General features: G+C 45.6%; 1 protein-coding gene across 5 annotated transcripts in view; it reads left to right on the top strand.

Moving 5' to 3' along the window:
- The window catches only part of FOXN3 (forkhead box N3), a 183,109-nt gene extending 158,398 nt beyond the window's left edge, over positions 1-24,711 (top strand). For 3 of the 5 annotated variants that reach the window (XM_078784938.1, XM_078784939.1, XM_078784940.1), the window contains 3 exons: positions 2,848-2,916; positions 5,807-5,870; positions 20,652-21,461. In XM_078784938.1, the coding sequence (XP_078641064.1) occupies positions 2,848-2,916; positions 5,807-5,870; positions 20,652-21,324 (806 nt within the window). In that variant the 3' untranslated portion in view covers positions 21,325-21,461. Of the gene's footprint in view, positions 1-2,847; positions 2,917-5,806; positions 5,871-20,651; positions 21,462-21,692 lie in introns of those variants that run through there. The other 2 variants (XM_078784937.1, XM_078784936.1) reach the window with 2 other exon arrangements.
- Positions 24,712-25,634: the final 923 nt, after the last annotated feature.

Raw genomic sequence — 25,634 nt, 5'->3', positions numbered from 1 at the left:
AAAATAGAAGAGTTGGCTCACACCAAGTTGACTGCGCAGGGTAAGTATTCTATGAATACCATCTCGTTTTAATTGTGATGATTTACTTTAAACTATAGAATTACCCTTTGTTAGTGGATCAGTTCATCCAACTTGGTCAAAGGTTTCTTGATAAAACAGCATCATGTTAATTATTGCTGGGATAGCCCACAGCTGCTTCGTTAGCTCCTGAGTGGATTGATGCACAAATGCATTTTGGTAGAGACACTTTTAATCAGTAAAACTTTGTGGGAGATAGATAAGCGATGGCCCTGTTTTTCACAAAAATAATCCAGTTATCCCAGGATGCATCGGTCTGCCTCTTGTCTCACCCACCTTTTCTCTTCTTTCTCTTTCCATTACCATTTTCTTTCCTGCCCCCTGCTGGTGTAGATGGAATGACAAATGTATCACCATTGCATTCTGCTCTATTGGACAGTGGTCTGGAACGGAGATCTAGCCATAATCTTTCTCTCCATTTTTTAATATTTTGTTCTGGCATAAAACACCAGTTTGCATCTTTCTTAGCATAAAATGTTTGTCTGAAAATATTTTTGCAAATATTGTGTAATGAACAAAGCTTTGTCCCTGTTTGCGTCTTTTGGAGAGGAGTGTAAATATTGTTGGAATCCTTACTATAATTCACGGAACGGTGTTTGTTTGTTTGTCGTGCTACTCCTCCTATAGTTCTGGCCCGATTACATCCAGACCTGCTACATAGGATCAGCATGACCCCAATTAGTGTATAGAGGTGTTTTTGTCTTAGCCGGTGGTTTATTTGGGGAGGGGCGCAAATTCTCTATGTAAATTCTCTATGTAAATCACTCTCTGCAGACCTGGACAAAATCACAGACTGGGCAAACAAATGGAACATGTCTTTCAATCCTGATAAATCTCACACTCTTACGATGTCTCTCCAAAAAGACCGACTGGACAACCCTCCCATCCACTTTCTGAATAATCCTCTCCAAGAAGTTCTGTCACTCAAGCTTTTGGGTCTCACTATTTGCCATGATCTTTCCTGGGAAAACCACATTTCAAATCTGGCCTCCAAAGCCAGTTGCCGACTGGGCATCCTCCGTCGTGCGAAGTCCTTCCTTTGCACACCTGAGCTCCTCACCACATACAAGGCTTTCATCCGCAGCTCTATGGAATACTGCTCTCCCCTCTGGTCTGGTGCTCCTGCCTCACACCTAGCTCGTCTTCACGCTGTTGAAACCAAAGTGTTCAGAATCATTGGAATCTCCCGCGATGAAGCTAACTCCAAGGGCCTTTCACTCACTCACCGCAGGCAGGTTGGTGGTCTTTCCGTCTTCTACCGACTCCTCTCTTGCCTTGCCCCCCCAGCTCTCTCTAGGCTCTGTCCCCCAAATATTCCTACAGGTCGCACAAGATCTGCCTGCAACCCTCTTATGGTTAAACTGCCAAAATCAAGACTTTCTGCTCACCTTCACTCCTTCATTCCTCTTTTCTCCCGCCTCTGGAACAAACTCCCTCACTCTCTTCAATCCCACTCCACCCTCCAGGTCTTTAAAACAGCTGTTCACCACCATCTCTTATCCTCCCCCATCCAAAACCTTGATCTTTTCTACCCCCGCTAATTTCGGTCCCCTTGTGTTTTATACCTCTCCCCCCCCCCCCCACACCCCCCCCCCCCTTCCCACGCCTCCTCCCCCCAAGCCCTCTCCCTCCCACACTTCTCCCTGCTCTCAAATGTTGTGGTTGTGTGCTTCCCCTTCTCTCCCCATCTTGTCTTCCGCTCCCTCTTTTTGTATATTTTGTTTGTCTGGTTGATTTGTTTGTGAAATAAATGTTAGCTCTTTCACGAGCCTCGATTCAGTATACAAAAAAAGAAAAAAAAAGTGTATCGTGTAGCACCACCTCCAGGTGGGAGAGGGTATTGCAAGACTTCACCTTTTACAGTACAGTATTCCTGTCTCCACGTTTTTCAATGCAGTGAGGTGTTTTGAATTATAAGCAGTAGGCATATTTTTGCTTCATGTATGTAACCCGTTATTTTTATTTTTGGGTGAGATGGAGGCAGCTTTCAGTTGCATATACACCGCCCAAATAAAGGTATGTGTCAGAAGAATGTGTTGTATGCTTAGAACAAGGTCGCCCCATATGGCGGGTGCTCTTTGTCCCTGTTTGAGTCTTTTGGAGAGGAGTGTAAATATTGTTGGAATTCTTACTATAATTCACGGAATGTATAAACTGTGACCATGATACAAGTCTATAATGTGCCCTTAATTGAAGAAATTTGTGGTACAGCTAAAGTGAAGCGCATACTGGCATTTGTTACGTATGTTGTGTTTCGGAAAAGTCTGGTATGATTGTGAGGCAGGTGATTGTTGCACACTTTAGAGGGGAGGAGTCATTCCACATCCAGTCAAGCAATCATTAACCAATGTATGTAAGTTTTCAATTCGATTGGTCGAACAGGTCCTGGGATACGTTTCCTTGAAGTTGTAACCAAAATGAAAATGTCATTTAACAGATATCAACTGCATTACTAGCAGATCTCATAAACTAATTTTTTTTTGTGTTTTTTTTTGTGTTTTGTGTTTAAAGTTTTTTTGTGAACTAAATTTAATTTGTGTGAAATTGGTGCATAATTTTAAAGGTCTTTTTGATCCTGAACTTAATTCATCTTCCTTCCCTTCACAATGTAAGTTGTTGTTGCCAAAAAGCCAAAAGGCTTTTAAACAGTTTTGTCATTAAAACAAAAAACTTGGGTGTACGTGCTTTTGCACTTCCATCCTGATGACCAATATTCATCATAGTAATGTGAAATGCATTATTATTATTAAATTTTTTTTTTTTTGGCAGAGTCGGACATTGATGCCATCACAGCCATGATGATGCTGAACTTCCCTCCTGAACAAAGGCCAGCAGATTGTACGTATCATAACTTTAGTACTACTAACAACTGTGCATGTGAGAAGTGGCTGTTGGTTTGAGGCTGAACTACCCATGATACAAGTATTTGGATTTGAAAATTAGTTTTGCTCTGTGTCATATTTCTGAGTTTTCTCAAAGCTGATGTGTACCAGTGGGTCATGGTGAGTGTGTGGACAATAAAGACATGAATTTCATTGAATGGCTGATTCCCTTGCTCCCCCGGCATTTGTTGCCCCGGTGTCTGTCGCTCTGTCACTCCCCCGGCATTTGTGACTCCCCGGCATCTGGTACTCTCCTCACTCTGGGCTGGTACTCCAGCTTCCCACGTTGCTCATCTTGAGGCGTACAAGGCCTTCTGCACCATTGAAATCTCATTACAGGTCGTGGACACCCAGTTATTGTCACTCACCCACCAGTGGCAAGTTTGTGGGCTGTGTTTTATGCAAGCTTACATCTGGCCGTGCACCTGCTTCCCTCTCCCACTACAGGTCACATGTGCTCCTCAGAAACCCACCCTCAAAGTCCAGGCTTCTTAGCCACCTGCATTAATTCCACCCCCCCCCCCCTCCCTTATTCTCCATAACAGTGAACAACCCATCCGTAAATGCTCCAGAATTACGATTTGGTTAATTCCCCCAGAATTGGCGTATTTTCGTATCACTTGTAAAACAGCCTCTCACCGGAAGTGGCAGTATACTACACATTTACTTAGAAATAATTAGGGTCCAACCCTCACTCTGGGCTACGGAATTTTTTTTTAACTCTAAAACTACCACGGGCACACCCTGAGTACAACCCCCAGTTTTCAACTCATTCCTTCTCGCAATCTAGCACTTCAGGAGTGCATAGAAATAAAACAAAAACAGCAACTAAAAACCTCTCCAATTATTGTTCTCCATATTGTGAACTTGTTTCTCTTTGTTCATTGTTTTATCCTCCTCGCTCCAGTCTTTCGAATGCGCTGCCCATTACTACCTCATGAGCTCTCCCATGCACATCCATGAAATCTTCCGCATACACCGATTTATTTATTTTTTCTAATTCTGTTCCTCTCTTGGGTGTTACTTCTTGTTGTATTAGCTTTCCTTACTTTGTGTATGTTATTGTTCCTCCATCTCCCCATACCCTGTGGTAGTCTGTAAACCTCCTGCCCTGCTGCCATTTGTTATTTAATTCCACCTTGAGCCTAGACCTAGATCACGTGTGTGTGTGTGTGTGTGTGTGTGTGTGTGTGTGTGTGTGTGTGTGTGTGTGTGTGTGTGTGTGTGTGTGTGTGTGTGTGTGTGTGTGTGTGTGTGTGTGTGTGTGATAGACAGAGAGAGACAGAGACAGAAAGACAACAACCACTTGTCAGATTTTTATTCATTTATTACCTGCTCAGCTTCATAATTTTCGAAAGTCTAAGCTGGATAGTCATCTGCAAAAGGTGGGTGTTCCGCTCAGCTGAAATGAAAAACAAATTTTTACCTCCGCCACCAAAGGTGGATGGAGGTTATGTTTTCACCCCTGTCTGTTTGTCTGTGAACAGGATATCTCAAAACGTTGTTGACGGATTCGGACGAAATTTGGCAGAGAGGTTGGGTGTGTGACAAGAACGAAATGATAAGATTTTGGTGAAGATTCGGATCCGGCTATTAGAATTTTTTATGTGATTCTTCACCATTGGGAGATGGGGCTAAAACCGAAATATAGCAGGATATCTCAAAAGGTTGTGGACGGATTTGGACGCAACTTGGTGGAGAGGTTGGGCGTGTGACTATGACGAATAGATTAGATTTTGGTGAAGATCTGAATATGGATTTGGATACGAGAATTATTTAATTTTTCAAGTGATTCTTCACCATTGGGAGATCGAGTGAAAAGCGATAAATATGATATTTGAAAAAGTTGTGGACGAGTTATGACTAAACTTGTTGGATGAGTTGGTTAGGTGACAATAACAAGCCAATTAGATATTGGTGCAGATCCAAACCAGATCTGTCCTATCAGTGGGATACAGAAAATAAACTGTTCAGCCTGGCGGAGGTATGTGCTCTACCGAGTGACATTCCAGTCTATAATAATAAAAGGCAGTGTCCGTCCGTCCATCTGTCTCATCAATAACTCCAAAACCATGAAACCTAGTGGCCCCAAACTTTGCATGCATACACCTGGACCGACAACAGATTGCAATGATGAAAATTGGGTATTTGGGTGTGTTATATGAGTTATAACACCCTTTTTAAAGAGCCGCATTTTGTTTCGACCTTTTCAAACGTGCCTTGCCTTGGAAACACGATCAAGTATCATTTCATAATTGAAGCATATCATCAAAATTAGGACTTGGATATGAGGATTGGATGCTGTAGACTAAATAAATGTCCAAATCTGGAGTGAAATCTGGCAAAATTTACCATATCTAGCGATTTTTATAACTCAGTGTATTTATTCATTTATTTAAGCAAGGCTGTCATTCTCCTGGGGTTACTTTTTTTAAATTTAACTTAATAATAATTTTTAACCTAATTCATACTTCCATGTGATAGGGTGTCACTCCACTGTAATTGCGATCTGTTTTTTAAAATTCCCTCTCGATGATGGACCCAGATTGCATATATTTTAAAGTATTTAAGAGGTGGTGTCCCGAACACTTGTAGATGTCAAATCTACAAGTGAAGATGTGGAGTAAATCCGATGATTGAATGAGCAATGTGCTGTGAGTGAATGGCCTTGTATTGCGATGTAACTAATTACCTGTTTTAGATTTGTGATCAGTGATAACCTCTGAGGAATGGTGTGCATTTCGATGCAAAAGGTCTTGGTTGGGTTGTTGTGTGCTTTTAGTTGTAGGCAACATTGTAAATGTGTATTGTGACTTAAGTGGATAATTGCAATCTCGTTCCTACAGATTCTCACATTCAGCAACATGGTGCATGGGGCCTGCTCAAACCATTCCCAGTCCATATGACCAGGTAATGCCTTAACTTATGAGAAATATTAAGTTTGTTAACCTTTTCAGTCAACTCTTGTTTTTTTTGTTGTTTTTTTTTGTTTTTTTTAACCAGCTCAATGCTCGTGTTTTTCCTCCTGCTCTCTCACCTCTACACCCAATTTCTGCCCCTCCAATTTGCATGTTCTGCCAGAAACACTTTTCTTATTACCTTCCTCCCTAAGTCCAATCTTAATTTTGACTCAATTCATTGATCCCCCTGGTGTTGGGCTAGCGGCTAGGGTGCCAGCTTAGGATCCAAGGATCCTGGGTTTGAATCCCGGTCGATCGCTGAATTAACGCCATGGGGGTTGACTCAGCCTGTCATCCTTCCGAGGTCGGCTAATTGAGTACCAGTTCACTGGTAATTCCCTGCTTGTCGTAAAAAGGCGACAAAAAGGGTTGGCGGCAGGAAGGGCATCCGGCCGTAAAACATTGCCTCAAACAGGGAACCATGATTGTCATGGGGTATTGCTCACTGAAGTGTCATGGCACCTGTATTAAAAAAAAAATTAACCCGACTGCATCAAAATTATAAAAACAATTCTCTAAGGCAGTTAAATTGTGCTTAGAGTACACCTTGAAATGTACTATGGGATTTCACACCCATTGAATCCTTCTCACCCCTTCCCTCCCCCACCATCCCTTAAGACTTGGCCCTTAAGATTTAAGTGACCAGAGAGTTAAACACTCGTCCTGATCATCCCATGCTGGACAAATAATATCAAGAGGTAAAGAGGTTTCCTGGATAGAGAGATCTTAGAACTAGTCTGAAACTCTCTGATGTTGTATACCCTACAAAATGATGGAGTGTATGGGATGTACAGAGATGGGAGTTGGAGAGGGTAGTAGAGGTGGATGGTGGATGGTGGAGGAAAGGAAAGGGCAGGGAAACGGAGAGGCCATGGAGAATTGTGTCTGGTTCAGAGAACAGCTCAGAAAAGCAGAAGAGTGGAAGGGGTTGGGGTTGGGGGGGGGGGGGGGGGGAGAACAAAGGGCTGAATTGCTTATGAAAGTGACAACAGTCTTGGTCCCTATTTTTTGCAAAAGAAGTTTGCAATCACAATCACAGACATCATGGCCAGGACAGAGGAGCAGATTATTGAATGTCTGTATAGCCGTATTGTGTTTTCCTTTTTGGGAAAGATTTGGGCTTGGGATGCAAGAGGGTGGTGGGGGCCACAAGGGAGGATAGAGGCAAAAGGGAAGGTCCGGCAGGACAGGGGGAAAGGAAAAGGGGGGAGAATATCAGAAAAGTAGACAGTGCCTATAGAAAGTCTACACCCCATCACGTTCAAAATTACACACCAATGAATTGGCTTCCACCTGTGTTAAATTGGAGTGATTCGGATTATTTCAGAATAAAATCAGCTGATCCTATAGGTTTCCTCTACTGGGTAGTGCATTTCACAACAAAGCCTCGACCATGAGCACCAAGGAGCTTTCAAAAGACCTCTGGGATAAAGTTGTGGAAAGGCACAGATCAGAGGATGAGCATAAAAATATTTCAAAGGCCTTGAATATCCCTTGGAGCACAGTCAAGACAATCATTAAGACGTGTCGGATGTATGGTACCACTAAGACACTGCCTAGATCAGGTCGTTCCTCCAATCTAGATGACCAAGCAAAGAGGATACTGATCAGAGAGGCCTGTTGTGAAAATGAACCAAGTCCACAACTTTGTCCCATAGGTAGGTTTAATATCAATCAGATCTCTGGCATCATCCTGTAAAATACGATCATGCAATATATATATCAGGATCTTGGCATCAAATAGGAAGGATCGATTATTATATTAGTCACTGCAAGCAAGCCTAGAATATGTGCGAGTACGTACCATTCAAGTCTACATGTCATAGTTTTTTTTTTTTTTTTTTTTTTGTATACTGAATCGAGGCTTGTGAAAGAGCTGACATTTACTTCACAAACAAATCAACCAGACAAACAAAATATATAAAAAGAGGGAGCGGAAGACAAGAGAATGGGAAGCACGCAAACAATTGAGAGCACACAACATTTAAGAGCAGGGAGATGTGTGGGAGGGAGAGGGCTTGGGGGGAGGAGGCATGGGAAGGGGGGGGGGGGGATGGGAGAAGTATAAAACACAAGGACACCAAGGACTTCCAGGACAGAAGTTGGTATTTCAAAAAGTGGAATTGGGGTGAAATTATCGGGGATAGAAAAGATCAAGGTTTTGGATGGGGGAAGATAAGAGATGGTGGTGAACAGCTGTTTTAAAGACCTGGAGGGTGGAGTGGGATTGAAGAGAGTGAGGGAGTTTGTTCCAGAGGCAGGAGAAAAGAGGAATGAAGGAGTGAAGGTGAGCAGAGAGTCTTGATTTTGGCAGTTTAACCATAAGAGGGTTGCAGGCAGATCTTGTGCGACCTGTAGGAATATTTGCGGGACAGAGCCCAGAGAGAGCTGGGGGGGCAAGGCCAGAGAGGAGTCGGTAGAAGACGGAAAGACCACCAACCTGCCTGTGGTGAGTGAGTGTTCCTATAGTGTTACTATAGGAAGTGTTACTATAATTACTATAGGTTCCTATAGTGTTACTATAATATAGTGAGTACTATATTATAGTATAATGTCGCAGGAGTGGCCCCGAGTCGCGGACGTCCGAGGTCTTATAGACGCCTCTCAGCGGTTTAAGTGAGCATCACACCTGGGTTCAACTTTGATACAATGCAGCACATGATACATTTTCACTACATTCTCCCCGCCGTTAGAACTACACTGCCGCTAGGCAGGAAGCAAGCGTGCGTCAGCAGTAATTGATTGGGGATGTCATTCCATGTCAGTCGGTCCATCCGTAGCGGTCAGGGTGGCGAATTACCCTGCCAGCACGGGTCCGGAAACTACCGGGTACAACGTCCCCAAGCCCGGAGTCCCCTGCTGGCAGGGTCGTCGGCACAGTAGCTAGATTGGATAATGTGTACCTTGTCGAAGAGCGAATTGCCATTTGTCGCAATGCAGCACATTACAGTAAGACGTGCCGATGTGTAAGATGTGTAAGATGTGTAAGATGAGTAAACAGCGCATTACAGTAAGCCTCCACGTCGGCCTGTACCTGACTAGGCTCCCTAAGGATCATGGTTGATCCATGTTAGGTCCATGTCAGGGTTGAGGGTTGTAAAACATGGTTAGCAGGAGCGTCAGGAGCTTGTAGTCCGTACGAGCTGCCGTCAGAGGGCGCTCGTGTCACGCGAGAAGAATCGCAGCCAACTGTACGTTCATGTGCTGAAGCAAGAGCGTGTAGTTTGTACGAGCTGCTGTCCGATGGCGCTCGCGTCACGTGCATTATTTGCTGAGTCAAAGCAGGAGCTTGTCGATGTATGAGTCGCCTTCGGAGGGCGTTCGGATTCCAGTCAGGTAAAACGTGGCGTGAGTTCCGCACATCCAGCACAGTCGCGAGAGCCCCGGCGAACGGTCGAGTCGACACTAATCCTGGGGTGTCGTGCAAAACGCGCAGACCCTCCGCGATGCATACTCCTCCGAGGCCTCCGTTCACCTCGAAACGCAGACGGCATATCGCGTCCCGTCCTGCAGACAGCATATCTCGAGCAGCGAACGAGATTACCCCGGCATATCTCGAGATTACCCCGGACGAACACGCATGGCATGCGATGTCACGTGTACCCGAACCTAAAGCGTCCTTCCGGTATCTTACTTAGAGGTAAAGCTCGGCGGAACGAAGAAGATCGGCTAAACCGGATTCGCCAACCATCCATCCATTCAATGCTTCCATTGAATGGCTCAGATCTTGCTGGATCGCTCCATGCACCGACACCATGGAGTACCGCAATGCCCCGGATGGATCGTCCATCCATGCCCTGGATGGATTGGCCATCCATAGATGTCCCGGATGGATTGTCCATCCACGGATTTCCTATCCATCCATGCCCCGGATGGAGTGTCCATCCATAGATGTCCCGGATGGATTGTCCATCCATAGATGCCCCGGATGGATTGTCCATCCACGGATTTCCTATCGACAAACCCGAGAGAATGTTCTCATCTCACCCCCACACTCATCCATTTCCCCCCCCCCCCCCTCCGAGATTGCAGCAGCGCTCTGCATACCGAAGTCGAGCGACCTTCACAGTCTGGGTCAGAGGGAAATGGAAACAGGCAGCGGCCGGGCGAGGCGTCTCGCAGTCTCGAAACGTGGCGTGGAAACGAGCCAAGAGCTCTGTCCTAGAAATAACAACCCAAGAGTCAAGGGCGATCAGGCGGGGACGGTGACTCCGTGGCCTGCTCAGGAGACGAGGGAGTCGGGCGCCACGCTCAATGTTACCATTTCACGGGGTCACCGAGCGAGTACTCCCAATGAGGTCACCGTGTACTCCCAAATGCACCATGGTCCTATCGAATAACGGCATGAGTCCCGTGAGTGCTAGACGCCCCGAAGGCCTATGGTCTCAGCGAATAACGGCACGAGTCACGTGAGTGCTAGACGCCCCGAAGGCCTATGGTCTCAGCGAATAACGGCATGAGTCCCCGTTGAGTGTTAGATGCCCCGAAGGCCTATGGTCTCAGCGAATAACGGCATGAGTCCCCGTTGAGTGCTAGACGCCCCGAAGGCCTATGGTCTCAGCGAATAACGGCATGAGTCCCCGTTGAGTGCTAGACGGCACGGGCACGCGACCTCGAGGTAGCGCCGCGTTATGACACGCACGCATGTGCTGGGGCGGTCAGGTTGAGTATTTTCGCTTTCTGTGGAGGTTACCAAGGTACATGGAAATTTGAGTAAACGAACCCCGATGACGAGAGTGCGTGAAGCACGCACGCAAGTACGTTAATGACGCCGTAGGGCAAACGAGTGATTAGTCGGTGACGTCATCAATTGGTTCGGGCGGGTTTGACGGCGATTCGCCCCGTCCTCGGATTCCCCGAGCGGAGTTCCAGCTGAGCGGTATCCCCGCATGGAGTAAAGTGGCGCACCGACACTTTAGTCGCGCGTCCTGTCGAGGGAAACCGAGAGTCGAACTCGGCCTGTCGATCCAGCGCGGCACGCTGAGGCGAGTGGGCGAGTGGGCGATAAATTGCACGTCCTGAAGTAGCGTCTCGTTTGATAGCCTTTGGGCCGTGTTTGTCCGGAGTTAGATGCGGGGAATAGCGTTAACAGTGCGGTAGCCATTCCGCTATCACCCGAGCAAAGAGGATGGTGGGCGAGACCCATCGCCATGTAGGCGATCATCAGAATACATCGTGCTATGGTATATGATCATCTCGTCATCTGAATACATCGTGCTATGGTATATGATCATCTAGCTTGATACGACATTCCCTTGCAGTGCCCGAGTGCCGTGAAAGTCTATGAAGATCCCGCTCAACGTCCTTAGAAATTGCTGCCAGACGAGGCTCGCTGCCTGTCCGTTAATCGGGACAGAGATGACGGCGCTGACAAGCCGAACATCCGTGCTGTGGCGAGTCCTCGAGTGGTGCCAGACGAGCCTCACGCGTTGAGGCGACTCCGGGCAGCGGAGTTCGCCGGCCTCGTTGAGTAGCCACGCGTAGGTGGGATTCCGACCAGCGATGGTGCAGCGTGCGCGTCATGCATAGAAGGGATTCCATCCAGCAATGGTGCAGTGCACGCGATTCGTGCGTAAGAGGGGTTCCATCCCGCGATGGGTGCAGCGCACGTGATTCGTGCGTAGGAGGTGATTCCGACGAGCAGCGATCGGAATCGCCGGCCTCACAGAGTAGTGCCCGCGATGGGTGCAGCGCGCGCGATTCACACGTAGGAGGTGATTCCGACGAGCAGCGATCGGAATCGCCGGCCTCACAGAGTAGTGCCCGCGATGGGTGCAGCGCGCGCGATTCGCACGTAGGAGGTGATTCCGACGAGCAGCGATCAGAATCGCCGGCCTCTCAGAGTAGTGCCCGCAATGGGTGCAGCGCGCGTGATTCGCGCGTAGGAGGTGATTCCGACGAGCAGCGATCGGAATCGCCGGCCTCTCAGAGTAGTGCCCGCGATGGGTGCAGCGTGCGGCTTCGCGTAGGAGGTGATTCCGACGAGCAGCGATCGGTCGGGTAGGCCGGCCGAGTGAGGCATGACAGACATGGGAGTCGTGAACACTCGCGTGGAAATCTCATCTAAGAAAATCCGAGGCACGCAAATCTAAGAGACGAAGCCGTTAGCGTTTCCCGCAACCGAGGCTAGACTCGTACCTTCGGCTCCAAGCACGTCCGTCGACCCGACGGGGTTTCAGCCGCAGGACGTTTCCCAGTAGCATCGTTCTCCAGGCGTCTTGCTGGAGTCGTGCTTTGACGACGCGGTTCCGGAACAAAATGCTTGCGTGGTTCCGATGCATCCGGTCCCTTCGTGGCAGACTGGCAGCGAGAGTAGTCGGAGCTCCGTGGCTGGAGCTAGCTCGACGGATCCTCCGCTGGGCATTCTTCTCCGAGGTGGGCATCGCGGAGCGTGGAGAAAGTCGGGAAACGCTCATCTGGGATCTGGGATCACCCGGCCAGTGTCCTGCCATTTCCGCAGATCTTGATTGATATTAAGTGTTGTGAAAATGAACCAAGTCCACAACTTTGTCCCATAGGTAGGTTTAATATCAATCAGATCTCTGGCATCATCCTGTAAAATACGATCATGCCATATATATATATCAGGATCTTGGCATCAAATAGGAAGGATCGATTATATTAGTCAATGCAAGCAAGCCTAGAATATGTGCGAGTACGTACCATTCAAGTCTACATGTCATAGTATAATGTCGCAGGAGTGGCCCCGAGTCGCGGACGTCCGAGGTCTTATAGACGCCTCTCAGCGGTTTAAGTGAGCATCACACCTGGTTTCAACTTTGATACAATACAGCACATGATACATTTTCACTACGAGGCCACCAAGAGGTCAATGGCAACTTTGAAAAAGCTACAGGCCTTTTTGGCAAAGACTGGTCACTGTGTGCGTGTGACAACAATATCCCAAGCACTCCACAAGTCTGGCCTGTACGGTAAGGTGGAAAAAAGGAAGCCATTACTCAAAGATGCCCACCTTGAGTCCCGTTTGAGTTATGCAAAAAAAACACTGGAGATTCTGAAGCCATGTTGCAAAAGGTTTTGTGGTCTGACTAAACCTTTTGGCCTAAATGCAAAAGGTTTTGTGGTCTGACTAAACCTTTTGGCCTAAATGCAAAACTTTACGTTTGGCACAAACCCAACACATCACATCACCCAAAGAACACCATCTCTACTGTGAAGCATGATGGTGGCAGCATCATGCTATGGGGATGCTTTTCAGAGACTGGGAGACTTGTAAGGATATAGTGAACAATGAATGAATGATCGTTTTAAGGCCATTTTCCCCGCTAGAGCGGGGGTTAGCCTTGCGGGCCCCATGACAATCATGGTTCCCTGTTTGAGGCAATGTTTTTATGGCCGGATGCCCTTCCTGACGCCAACCCTTGGTCACGCTCTTCGATAGGGATACGGTGTACCTATTCTAAACCGGGGTACACACCGGGATCATTCATCCCAGCAAGCTGGTACTCAATTTGCCGACCTCAGAAGGATGACAGGCTGAGTCAACTTGGCGTTAATTCAGCGATCGACCGGGATTCGAACCCAGGATCCTAGGATCCCAAGCCGGCACCCTAACCGCTAAGCCAACACCAGGCTAGAGTGAACAATGAATGGAGCCAAATACAGGCAAATCATTGAGGAGAACCTGCTTCGGAGTGCAAAAGACCTTGGACTGTGGTTAAGATTTATGTTCCAACAGGACAATGACCCCTAGGATACAACTAAAAAACACTGGAATGGCTTCAGGACAAGAATGTGAAAGTCCGTGACTGTCCCACCCAAAGTCCAGACTTGAATTCCATTAAGAATCTGTGGAAAGACTTGAAGATTGCTGTGCACCAACCAACACTCCTTATTCAACTTGACAAAGCTTGAGTAAATCTGCAAGGAAGAATGGGAGAAACTCCACAATTCCAGATGTGCAAAGCTGATACAGACATAACCAAGAAGACTCGAAGTTGTAATTGCTGCCAAAGACTTTTCTATGAAGTATTGTTTCAGGGTAACAAAAAAGGCCAACCCTGCTCTGCGGGGAATAATGGCCTCTAAAGGTTGACCACAAACAACAACAGGCATTTTAAGGCCATTTTCCCTGCAAGAATCCCTGGTGTTGGCTTAGCGGTTAGGGTGCCGGCTTGGGATCCTAGGATCCTGGGTTCGAATCCCGATCGATCGCTGAATTAACACCTGGGGGGTTGACTCAGCCTGTCATCCTTCCGAGGTCGGCAAATTGAGTACCAGCTTGCTGGGATGAATGATCCCGGTGTGTACCCCGGTTTAGAATAGGTACACCGTATCCCTGCACATCGTAAGAGGCGACCAAGGGTTGGCGTCAGGAAGGGCATCTGGCCATAAAAAAAACATTGCCTCAAACAGGGAGCCATGATTGTCATGGGGACCGTAAGGCTAACTCCTGCTCTAGCGGGGAAAATGGCCTTAAAATGATCATTCATTCATTCATTCATTTCCCTGCAAGAGCGGGGGTTAGCCTTGCGGTCCCCATGACAATCTTCTCCATTTTGCCCTATTTTCTGCATCTCCCTTTGTTAACCCCCTTGCCCGCATTTCTTCTTCGACCATCTTTAGCAAAGTCTTTCTCGGTCTTCCCCGTCCTCTACTTCCTTCTACATTCATTTCCATCACTCTTCTCAACCAGTCACTTTCATCCTTCCTCAACACATGACCAAACCATCTCAAACTGTTTCTCTTCACAGCATCAATCACAGGCTCTATTCCCATCATCTTTCACAATTCATCATTTGTCTTCCTCTCTCTCAGCGATACTCCACACATCCACCGAACCATTCGCATTTCCACCGTTTCCAGCCTTCGTTGCTGCTCTACGTTCATTACCCATGTCTCGCTCCCATAAATCATAACACTTCTCACACATGCAGCATACACCTTTCCCTTCAGCTTCAACGACACTCCTCTCCTCGTCAGCATGCCACTCAGTTCCCGAAACTTCTTCCATGCACATCTCACTCCAGCAACCGTTGCCGAGTCTGATCCACCTTCTCCATTCAGCATGTCTCCGAGGTAATAAAATGTTTTCACATCTTCCAGCTTCACGCCGTCTCCAAGATCCAACTCAACATGTCCTCCATCTGCAGCTCCCTCTGTGCACACCTTACACTTGAATGTAGCTGCCACACCGGTTAATGACCCTCTCAAACCACTGTATTTTTGATGAACCCACTCAGCGCACATTGTACATTGAATGGAATTCACTCCGACACCCTTCCTGCACACAGCACACGGCCAGTTCCCAGTTCTTTCCACCTCACCACATGCTTTACCACTTGCCATCACCTTCGTTTTTCCGATATTCCCCTTCAGACCTTTTGTCTCCATACATTCCTTCCACTTGTTCATCTTCTCCTTCAGTCCATCCATACATTCTGCAATCAACACCAGATCATCTGCATACAACAACTCCCACGGTAAACCCTCCTTTACGTTCCGAGCCAGCACCTCCATCACGGCTACAAATAGTAGTGGACTTAGTACCGACCCCTGATGCACTCCCACCTTCACCTCAAACTCACCACTGTTGCCGTCCTTCGTCCTTACAGCTGTGCGTGCTCTTTTGTACATTGCCATCACTACTCTGATCAACCATTCCTCCACTTCTAACTTCCTCAATGCCCATGTCAATACTTCGCGTGGAACCCTATCGAATGCTTTCTCCAGATCAACAAACCCAAGAAACAACTTCTTCCTCTTCTCCATGTACTTCTCCTGCAACTGCCTCACAATAAAAAGCGCGTCTGTCGTTCCTCTTCCTGGCATAAATCCAAACTGCATGTCGTCAATCTTCACTTTCTTCCTTATCCTCCTCTCCAACACCCTTTCCAATACCTTCATTTCATGCTCCAATAACTTTATCCCTCGATATGAGCCACAGTCCAGAGGGTCACCTTTCCCCTTGTATAGGAGGAAATTTTTGATTGATTGATTGATTGATTCAAAATTCATTGATTCAAAAAATTGACTCAGGATGTTGAATACTTATTTAAATTAGATATTTCTGTGTTTCATTTTTTAATTATTTTGTGAAACTTTTTTAAAAATTGCCACTTTGACATTATGGGGTATTACCGGTATGTGTAGATCAGTGACAAAAAAATCTCAATTAAATCCATTTTAAATTCAGGTTGTAACAACAAAATGTGAATGACGTCCAGGGGTGTGAATACTTTCTGAAGACACAGTATATACTGTATATACATAGGCGTAGTGATGGCAGGGTGGCCAGGGCGACCGCCTTGGGCATAAAGTGGATGGGGTGCCAAATGACACCCTCAAAGCACATTTTCATGCTCCATTTGGTTGTATTGTGTATAATCTATAATACAACGGACTCATGAGATCACAAGACAAGACGTAACTTTCAGAACCACGCTTTACATTTTAAACTCAGTGGTAAGTTTCGATATTTACAAACTCTTTCCATCCGGTTTAACGTTTTTTGTAATTACTAATCACCTCCACACTGTAAACAAATCTGTATTCGTAATTATGGGACTGCTGGCTGGGTAACTAAATATATTTTCTAATTGTTTTGTCAATCTTCGAACAGACGAGGTTATTATGCATTCTGTAATACCGGAGATCGTCCATGATAGGCTGAAAGGATGGAGGGGTTATAATTGTAGGACAGATATTTCGTAATGATGTAATTACATCTCCATCATATCCAGATGTCTCGCGCGCTGTATGCGCCCAATTAGCGACGGCCAGGATCACGTGTCGAGTTAGTTTTTTAACTTCCTTGGCCCTCTCTCTCTTTTCCTTTCGAGGTGTTGGATTGGAATCCGCATTTTCCTATAATTTCACCCTCTTTATAATGTGTGCAGCCATCCGAGGATAATTGTAATTCGTGCTCTTCTGGGTACGAGTGACTTGTTACATAAATATACAGGAGGGAAATATAATCGAAAATTTTCTTATTTGCTTTCAAACTTTTATTTTTCTCTCTTATTACCTCTGCCACCAAAGGTGGATGGAGGTTATGTTTTCACCCATATCTGTCTGTTTGTCGGTTATTCTGTCCGTTTGTGAACAAAATATCTCAAAGTTGTGGACGGATTCGGATGAAATTTGGCAGAGATGTAGCATATGCGACAAGGACAAAATGATTAGTATTTGGTGAAGATCCGGATTCGGCACTGGAATTTTTTAGGTGATTCTTCACCATTGGGAGATAGGGCCAAAAACGATAGATAGCGTTTCATTTGCTTTAAACCGTGTACCCCTCACCCCTCCCCCAGCCCTCTCCCTCCCACAGATCTACCGACGTCCCTGTTCTCTACTGTTGTGCTTGTGTGCCTCCCTCTCTCTACCCCTCTCGTCTCCCGCTCCCTTCATTGTATGTTCTATGTGTCTTTGCATGTTTTCATGTTCAATGTGTTAGCTCTTACACGAGCCTCGATTCTGTATACAAATTTATTTATTTTTTAAGCAGGATATCTCAAATAGTTGTGGACGGATTTGGACGAAACTTGGTGGAGAGGTTGGGTGCCGTCTGACAAGAACGATTAGATTAGATTTTGGTGAAGATCTGAATATGGATTCGGATATGATGATTATTTAATTTTTTAAGTGATTCTTCATCATTGGGAGATTGGGCCAAAAATTATACTGTACATAGCAGGATATCTCAAAAGTTGTGGACGGATTTGGACGAAACTTGATGGACCAGTTGTGTCTGTGACAAGAAAGAAGATCCGGATCCGGATCCAGCTCGTATAATTTTTTCAGTGATTCTTCACCATTGAGTGATATGGCCAACCAGGTGGAGGGAGGTATGCTCTATACTGAGTGCTGTTCTAGTTATCTTTGTCATATCACATGGCTCACAATTTCCTAGTTTTAGTCCTAACTTTTGAAGCAATATTTAAATTTGTTCAGATTTAGAGTACTAGGGCGTGCCCGTACGTGGGTGCAAAAAAACATGCGTGCAAACAACAACAAAAAAAACAACTTTGAAACCACGTGGCAGTAACGACCACAGAACCCCCCCCCCTCTATTTACATGAAATGGTTTGGTCCATTCGCAAAGCCAAAGCGAACGGCTTGCGAGTACGGTGACAATCCCCCCCCTCTATTTACATGAAATGGTTTGGTCCATTCGCAAAGCCAAAGCGAACGGCTTGCGAGTACGGTGACCATACCTTGGGAACCACTTGTCCGATTAATTTCAAACCTTGAAAAGGCACATCCTCGGGTCCCCAGCAATATACCTGGCAAGTTTCAAGTATATCGGACCCGTGGTTGTCGAGAAACAGCGGTCACAGACAAACACACATACACACAGAGATTACTGGTATTATAGATAAACTAGGGCGTGCCCGTACTATATATATATCTAAAATTATATCCCCCCCCCTCTATTTACATGAAATGGTTTGGTCCATTCGCAAAGCCAAAGCGAACGGCTTGCGAGTACGGTGACAATCCCCCCCCCCCCCTCTATTTACATGAAATGGTTTGGTCCATTCGCAAAGCCAAAGCGAACGGCTTGCGAGTACGGTGACAATTCCCCCCCCCCCCCCCCTCTATTTACATGAAATGGTTTGGTCCATTCGCAAAGCCAAAGCGAACGGCTTGCGAGTACGGTGACAATCCCCCCCCTCTATTTACATGAAATGGTTTGGTCCATTCGCAAAGCCAAAGCGAACGGCTTGCGAGTACGGTGACCATACCTTGGGAACCACTTGTCCGATTAATTTCAAACCTTGAAAAGGCACATCCTCGGGTCCCCAGCAATATACCTGGCAAGTTTCAATTAGATCGGACCCGTGGTTGTCGAGAAACAGCGGTCACAGACAAACACACACACACACACACACACACACACACACACACACACACACACACACACAGAGATTACTGGAATTATAGATAGATGTATGTATTTAAAAGACCTAAATATGAACTAACCAGCATGTATAGAGGTACCATATTAAAAAAATACATTCAACATTTTGTAAAATTATCTTTACCTCATCAGAAAAAAAATTATCAAAACAAAGTTAGGTACTGGATCTCGTTCTTTATAGTTCAGGACATTTGTTACGTGCTCCTCCCCAAACCCCGGCCACGGTGTACCTCCGAGCCCCGAAAGGAGTCACGGCAGAAAGATGTGCTATTATGTGTGCCAATGACCAATGGTGAAACCACATCAATCAGTTGTTACAAAAACCAAGTATTGTATTAAAACCACACAATAATAACAAGTAACGCACGTACAAGAAAACCTTACTTGCACAGCAAACACCATATAATTTATATGATGGTACCACCAATTTCCTGAATAATTAACTCACGGTATTCCCACGTGAGCAATCGGTAACATCCCCCAAAATCACTGTGTCACGATACCAGGCCGAAGTCGATCCCCTTGGCTCTCGCGATCACAAGAAAAGGTCGTACTGAGACCTGAACCCAGAACGGCTAACAGTCGACGCTGCAGAAGAGCCGCTTGGTGAGGTGGCGGGCCGACGTCCGTCCGGTAAAAGTTCACCCAAAAGGCGACTGGGAATTCACCTCTTCGGTTCACCAGACAATGACGCTGACATGAACGATCAGCGGCTCCCAAGCGGAGAACCGCGAAGAACCGCGAGTTCCCAAGCGAAATCCACGACACACACGAGAACCAGGCGAAGGGCTGGTGCGAGGTGAAATGGCGGACGGTCCCGTAATGGAGGCGTACCTGCTCTCCAGTGATGATTCACTTTCGCAACCAAAAGCAAAACCAGTCACGGAGGTTTATTATCCAAGCAATAACGGCACTGTCACAGGAATCCCTTTCCCGGGGAAACTAATATTCGCTCGTGACCAATGTCCACCAGCGTCCGCTCGACCTCTCAAAGCAGATAGGCCTTCCTTTCCCGATCTCACTCGATCCGCTCGCCCGCCTCTTCTTCTTCTTCTTCCGTTTTTCTCCCTCACCCATCTCGTTTTCCTTCTGAGACATTATTTTTTACCTTTGAAGACAGTTATGTCCATTTCACACTCAAACTGTAACAACAATAGTACATGAAACTAAAAATGCTTCAAGTGGATGACAACCACAAAGACGGAAGTGACGAATCCGTAACACATTTGATAGGCCAAAAAGAGAACTGTGCCAAATTTAAAGTACACTGCTCTTTTGCTTCAAAATGTATGATGAAAAAAAAAAAATTAAATAAATTCTAAGATAATCTCATTTAATATTTTGCTCGGTTCCAAAAGAAACATGTTAATCATGATTTTTGATTGTTCACAATTTGGCGATGCACTGTGCACAATTTCCACATAGACAAAGCACATGTACTGTATGCATTGTTGTGTGCTATGCACATGCTATAAATAGCCCAAAGGTTGGACTGCTCCAATTGCAGGTAGGGGCATCAGCTTCAGATTGGGAGGGAAAATTTGTATTATTTAAATTAATTTCTCTTATTCTTGATTATTGATTATTTTATGGACATTTTGAGGTGTTGGCTTACGTTAGCATAGAAAAGTATATGTGAAAGTGAAACTGTTTGTCATGAATAAGTGGTTTATGAATTATTTTGTTTTTGTAGAGAAAAAAAACAAAAAACCTTTACTCGCTGAGAATTGAGGCTTGATTTCGTACAATCTTGAATTCAATTTTCCTAGTGAATTGCATAATTGCAATGAATAACTTGCTCTCTCACTTTCTAATTCAGAACTTGACGTTCTCTCTGCAATTTTACAGGGATGGTACGAAAAGGCGACACGTGAGGCATGACAGTGAATGCTCTTGCGGATCACCACTCGTAAGCAACGATCCTAATGAAGACCACAACTACGGCATGTCAGAACAGGGCCAGGAGGTGCAAGCTCGTGGCTTTCAATCTCTTGTGTCAGGTTCTTCTTCCCAACGGTCATGTTCCTCCCACTCTTCTCACACCTCCCATTCTATATCCTCCACCTCCTCTCAAAATGACGAGCCTTTTGACCTCTCCTTGAAGAGTACCCAGCAAGTAGAGAATACTCGTGCTGAATGCTACACAGGAAAATCTCAAGATGATAAAGGCAGAGCGCCAACAGCTAAAGGAAACATGGCACGGAAAATCACCACGATGGTCAGCTCTCGAACAACCAGGAAGGTTGGTCGACGAAGAAACGCATCTGCAGAGCAAGGGACAGACAATAGAAAATCTTGCAAGGGACAGACAAAGAGAAAGCGTGTGGGGTACTGGAGGTCTAACAAGGCAGTGGCAGCAGCAGCTGCTGTGGCGGCTGTGGCAACTGAGGAGGATGATGAGGAGCTGAAAGAAGCTGCTGGATACCTTCTCAATCTTGCTGGTGTGAAGGAGTGCCTTGAGACTGTTGTTTCACGAAGCCAAGCTCGGCCGAGCTCTGAGAAGAGGCGGCGGAGAAAGTAGTAGGTTCTATCCAGAACATCATGTACTGTCCCTCCCCTCTTGTTTATAGTTTCCTGGCCTGCACAAAGGCCTTGCCATTCGTGTCTCTGCATGATAAGATTTATTTCGTAACTGGAACCAGTGATGAGATGCTTATTTCTACGAACATGATCTTTATATTTTGCTTTCTATGATTTTGCATCATCGAGTTGCAACCCAGGGGATGAAAGCCATAAGCGTTCTCGAAGCAGGCACTTGCTGCTGTCGGCACTCCTGGTCTAATGATTTTGTCTTCCGACTGTGAGTGGTAACTCAAGTATGTGTGTTCCTGGGCTCGTTGCTCAATTATCGATATCATTATTATAATTTTGTTTTTTTGGACGTGACAGGTAGGGGCCTTGCAAGCTTTGGAGACATCTATCAAAATGAATTGTGTGCGGCTTTGCAATCAGCGAGGAGAGCAGGATATCCATCCTCACAATGCCTCACGGTCCGCACCATGGTGTACAATCGGCAAAGTGTACCTGTGATTCATATGTTGCTGGGGAAGGGGGTATTATGAGGAGGGGCGGGCCCGTTCCCAGGCCCGCCCTGTTCATGCCTGGCGTGGGGAGCGCATCTCTGCCATTTTTGTGTTCCTTGGTGCCATAGTCGGGCCTTTGTGTCAAAGCTTACTTTATCTGAACATTTATTTCCATGTGGTCTTCTGAGATTGGAGTCACAATATTTATGTTAACATGCAGATACAGTTCAAGTATTTTAAGATTCTTTTTTGCCAATTTACACTGAAAGGTTAACGGCTTCCTTTTGTCAGATTTGTGATCTCTTCATAATACTCTTTTGGAAGATATTTGGAGGCAGCTGAGCACGGAATGTGAGTCGTTTTCACATGCATTGTTTGCCATGGAAGGTTCGACGCCATTTTTTTGGGTTGGTCGACTACTCCGGAGTTGTCGACGTAGATTTTTTTTGCCCTCCGCATGCTGCCGTTGTCGTTTGTGCTCTGTACAGGATAAAGTGGACGAGAAAACCTTTAAAAAAAATTAAGCCATGGCCAACACTGCTGCTTTGCCACATAAAGTAACCTGTGATTGTGTTCGGACTGAATGATTAACGTCATCCCGAAAACGTCGCCTCGGGTTGCCAAGCAACATGGCCCAGCAGATTGGCCCAGAGGTTGGTTATCGTATGGAATGGCCTTTGTGAAATGAGGTTGGATCGCCGGGCCATACTTGATCTCAGGTCAGTTAGTTTCTTTGCCGTTTGAGACACAGTACCACGGTGTGTGCACTTTGGAGTTACCGAGTTACTGTGAAACCAAAAATATGCACTTAAACCCGCTAAAACAACGACAACAACAGGAAAAACCAACCCAGAGGGTGCGGCATAAGATTGCTTCAAATCGCACACGTTTTTTCTCGCTCAGTTGCGTGACATTCTTCCTAATCGAATGTAATTGATTTACATAGATTTACGACATTTAATCTTGGCCTCTTGTTTTATTTGCACTGTTTTTGTAGCGCTGATGTAGCATATGGCAATTAATATGGGTATGGGGTTCTAAAAGTGCTAATGTTTTTCTTTTGGGCTATCTTTGGGTTTTGCTTTTCTCTTAATTGTAATAGTCTGCCTTGTAAATTCGCCCTTCCGCAATCCCCCCCCCCCCCCCCCCCCAATCCTAATCTCCTTCTTGATAACTTGGCAACAAGCATTTACATCTGAAACCTTAGTCTTTCAGATGCAGCCTCTCAATAGCACTCAAAGGCTGCCAAAGCCATACAGTTTAACGCTGTTGTCACTTCTTGGAGTTTTGAGGGTTTCCTTCCTTTTGTTCCCATTCCCTCGCTCTGTTGTCATCTGGTGTTGTGGGAGATTGTGTTTCTTTTTCTTCATTGCACTCACCTCGGTATGCCAGGCGAGTGCGAATCATTTGTACACATTGCGTGACCGTTTAAGTTTGTGCTTCGCTCGATCTCGCTTTACCTCATCTATTGTGTTGGGCATTATTGAGTAGTGCAGGGAGTGGAAGCTCAATAATGCTTTCTTTTTTTTGTACATGCGCTTTTTTTCTCTCTACGTTTGAATGAAGTGAAAAATGTTTGTTTGTTCGTCAATTGCTTTGCTATGGTGAGAGAAACGATTGCTTTGCGCTTTAATGCGTTAATGTCGGAGGGCAGGTATTATGGCGAGGGATGTTTATAAGAGTGACGTTAATTAGTCTATCACGTTATAACTAACTATGGCCTTGCTTCAGACTCAACATCACAAGTTTATTCCACTGAACTGGGAACTCGAGCGGACACGCCGGCCGCACGGCGGAACGTCAATTGTTCCAAAGTGTGATCCTCCCTCTTAAGTCGGTTGTTTACAGTGCATTGTCGATCTCATACCGATTGGTCTTCTTACTTCTCAAGATTTGACCTGAGGCTTGGAACGTGCCGAAGTTTCCGTTTGCTGTCATTTTGTTGATTCCATGTGCCATGTGTTTTTGTTATTTTCCACCTTTTGAGAGCGAAAGCAATCCACAAAACCGCACACTCCTTGGACGAATCTTTGCATTTTTATTGCATTACGATGAAATGTGGTGAATGGTGTGAATGATTTGATTTGTGCTTGCCGTTGTGATATTTAGAGGGAGGTTTGGTGGGGGTGGGGGGGGGGGGGTGAATCAGGGTCTGTTTTGTGACTTGTTTTTGTTTCCTTAACGATTGTATTGAACTTGACTCTCTTGAAGAGGGATGTAAATCGTTATCCAGGCTCAGAGAGAGAGAGAACATCTCCACAAATGGCCGTTGCAATCCACCGATTGCGTTGGAATCCGTCTGGTTCAGAAATTTGTTTGTACAATTCTGTAACGATGCACCTTGTCCGACAGGCCATGGGGTTCTTAATGATTCTGAGGATTCTTTTGGTTTATTTTTTTTTTCTCCTCTTTTGGCTGAACCTGCTTTGTCTTCCAATTGTAATAATCGCTTTTGACCGCAAGGTGTTGACGGGCAGCAATTTTATTCCTTTCCCTGTTTTGCGTCCACAATAAGTACAAATCAACAAAAGGGCTGAAGGATATGGTCGAGGCCTTCTTGGCCCGCGCTTTCCTAACCTGCCATAATTTTCCCATTTGAATTGCTGCCAATTATGTACAAGTTGTTTGTACTTCCGTTTGCCTTGCCTTTTTATTTTATTTGTGTTTTATGATAATTTTGGCCATTTCTCAGTCATACCACTGTTGATCCTTGCTGCAACAGGCTGTACCTGCCAACCTCACTTTACTATGGAACCTCTGTCTCCGCCAACTCGACTGCAGTGTTTGTAAAATGCACGAGGATGTTAAAATTTCAATCCTTTGCCAAAGAAATATTCTTTCTTTCCTTTACAAACCTATTCTAATAAAGTTATCTTGCTTCCTCATGACTGCTTTGGATGATTGACTGATGGTTTGTTGGGAAACGAGTCTTGCTCGTGAAGGCTGGTGTCTGTCTGCATCGGCGGACAGGTCGAACTACGGATGGAGTCCAATGTTGATCTAAGCAGGTTACTGCCCTGTCAAGCAAGAATCGTTTTGCTCAAGGATCAATCGGCACTTTGTTGATTCCATCCATGGTTTTTGTTTTTGGTGAGTGCTCTGATGGGATTGAGTCTCTGGAAATGGGGCTGAACAGGCTGGATGTGTGAAGCCATTGTCATGTTCTGTAAATAAGTCAATATTGCACGAAATGCAGGTTCTGTGGATGTTGCTGTGCTGCGTTGTATTGAAACTTCCATCCTCCCCCACCCATGAGGATGCAGAAACTTCCTGCATTCATCCCTCACCTTCAAACTGGTGTGCCACAAAAACCTCTAGATGTAAACCCGGTGCCCACAAAATTTGAAGTTTGAAAAAGAGAATACGTCAAACATGCATCACCTATGCAATGGCACCTCTCAGCATTTGCACTGGATTGGGACAAGGCTGGTGACATTGGCACCATTTTTGTGTGGACGTGGTTTTACCTGTTCTTTGAAAACTTTGCCAACAGCTAAGATTTCAAATCCTGTCTTCCGTTGTTGTTTCGTCTGTGTTGTCACTTGCGTTGTATCAATTCCTGTGTCTTATCCTTGTCTATCTCCACTCTGTCGTGTCAAATTTGTGAGTGTGTCTGTCTTGGCCTCAGTAACATAGCACCGAGGCCTCGGGTCTGTCATGCAGTCTTTTATCCTGGGTGTCCTCCTCTCATCCTTTTCTTTTATATACTTCCACTTCTTCTCAAATCTTTTCAAAGAGCGAAAAAAAAATTTACATTTAAAAATTCGTCTCATTCTTATTATTACTTCCTTCATTATTCTTCATATTT

The sequence above is a fragment of the Myxine glutinosa genome, chromosome 9 (genome assembly GCF_964187855.1).
Source record: "Myxine glutinosa chromosome 9, kmMyxGlut1.1, whole genome shotgun sequence".
Taxonomy (NCBI): domain Eukaryota; kingdom Metazoa; phylum Chordata; class Myxini; order Myxiniformes; family Myxinidae; genus Myxine; species Myxine glutinosa.
Note: the sequence above shows the minus strand (reverse complement) of the source record. Positions and strands in the feature narration are given on the sequence as shown.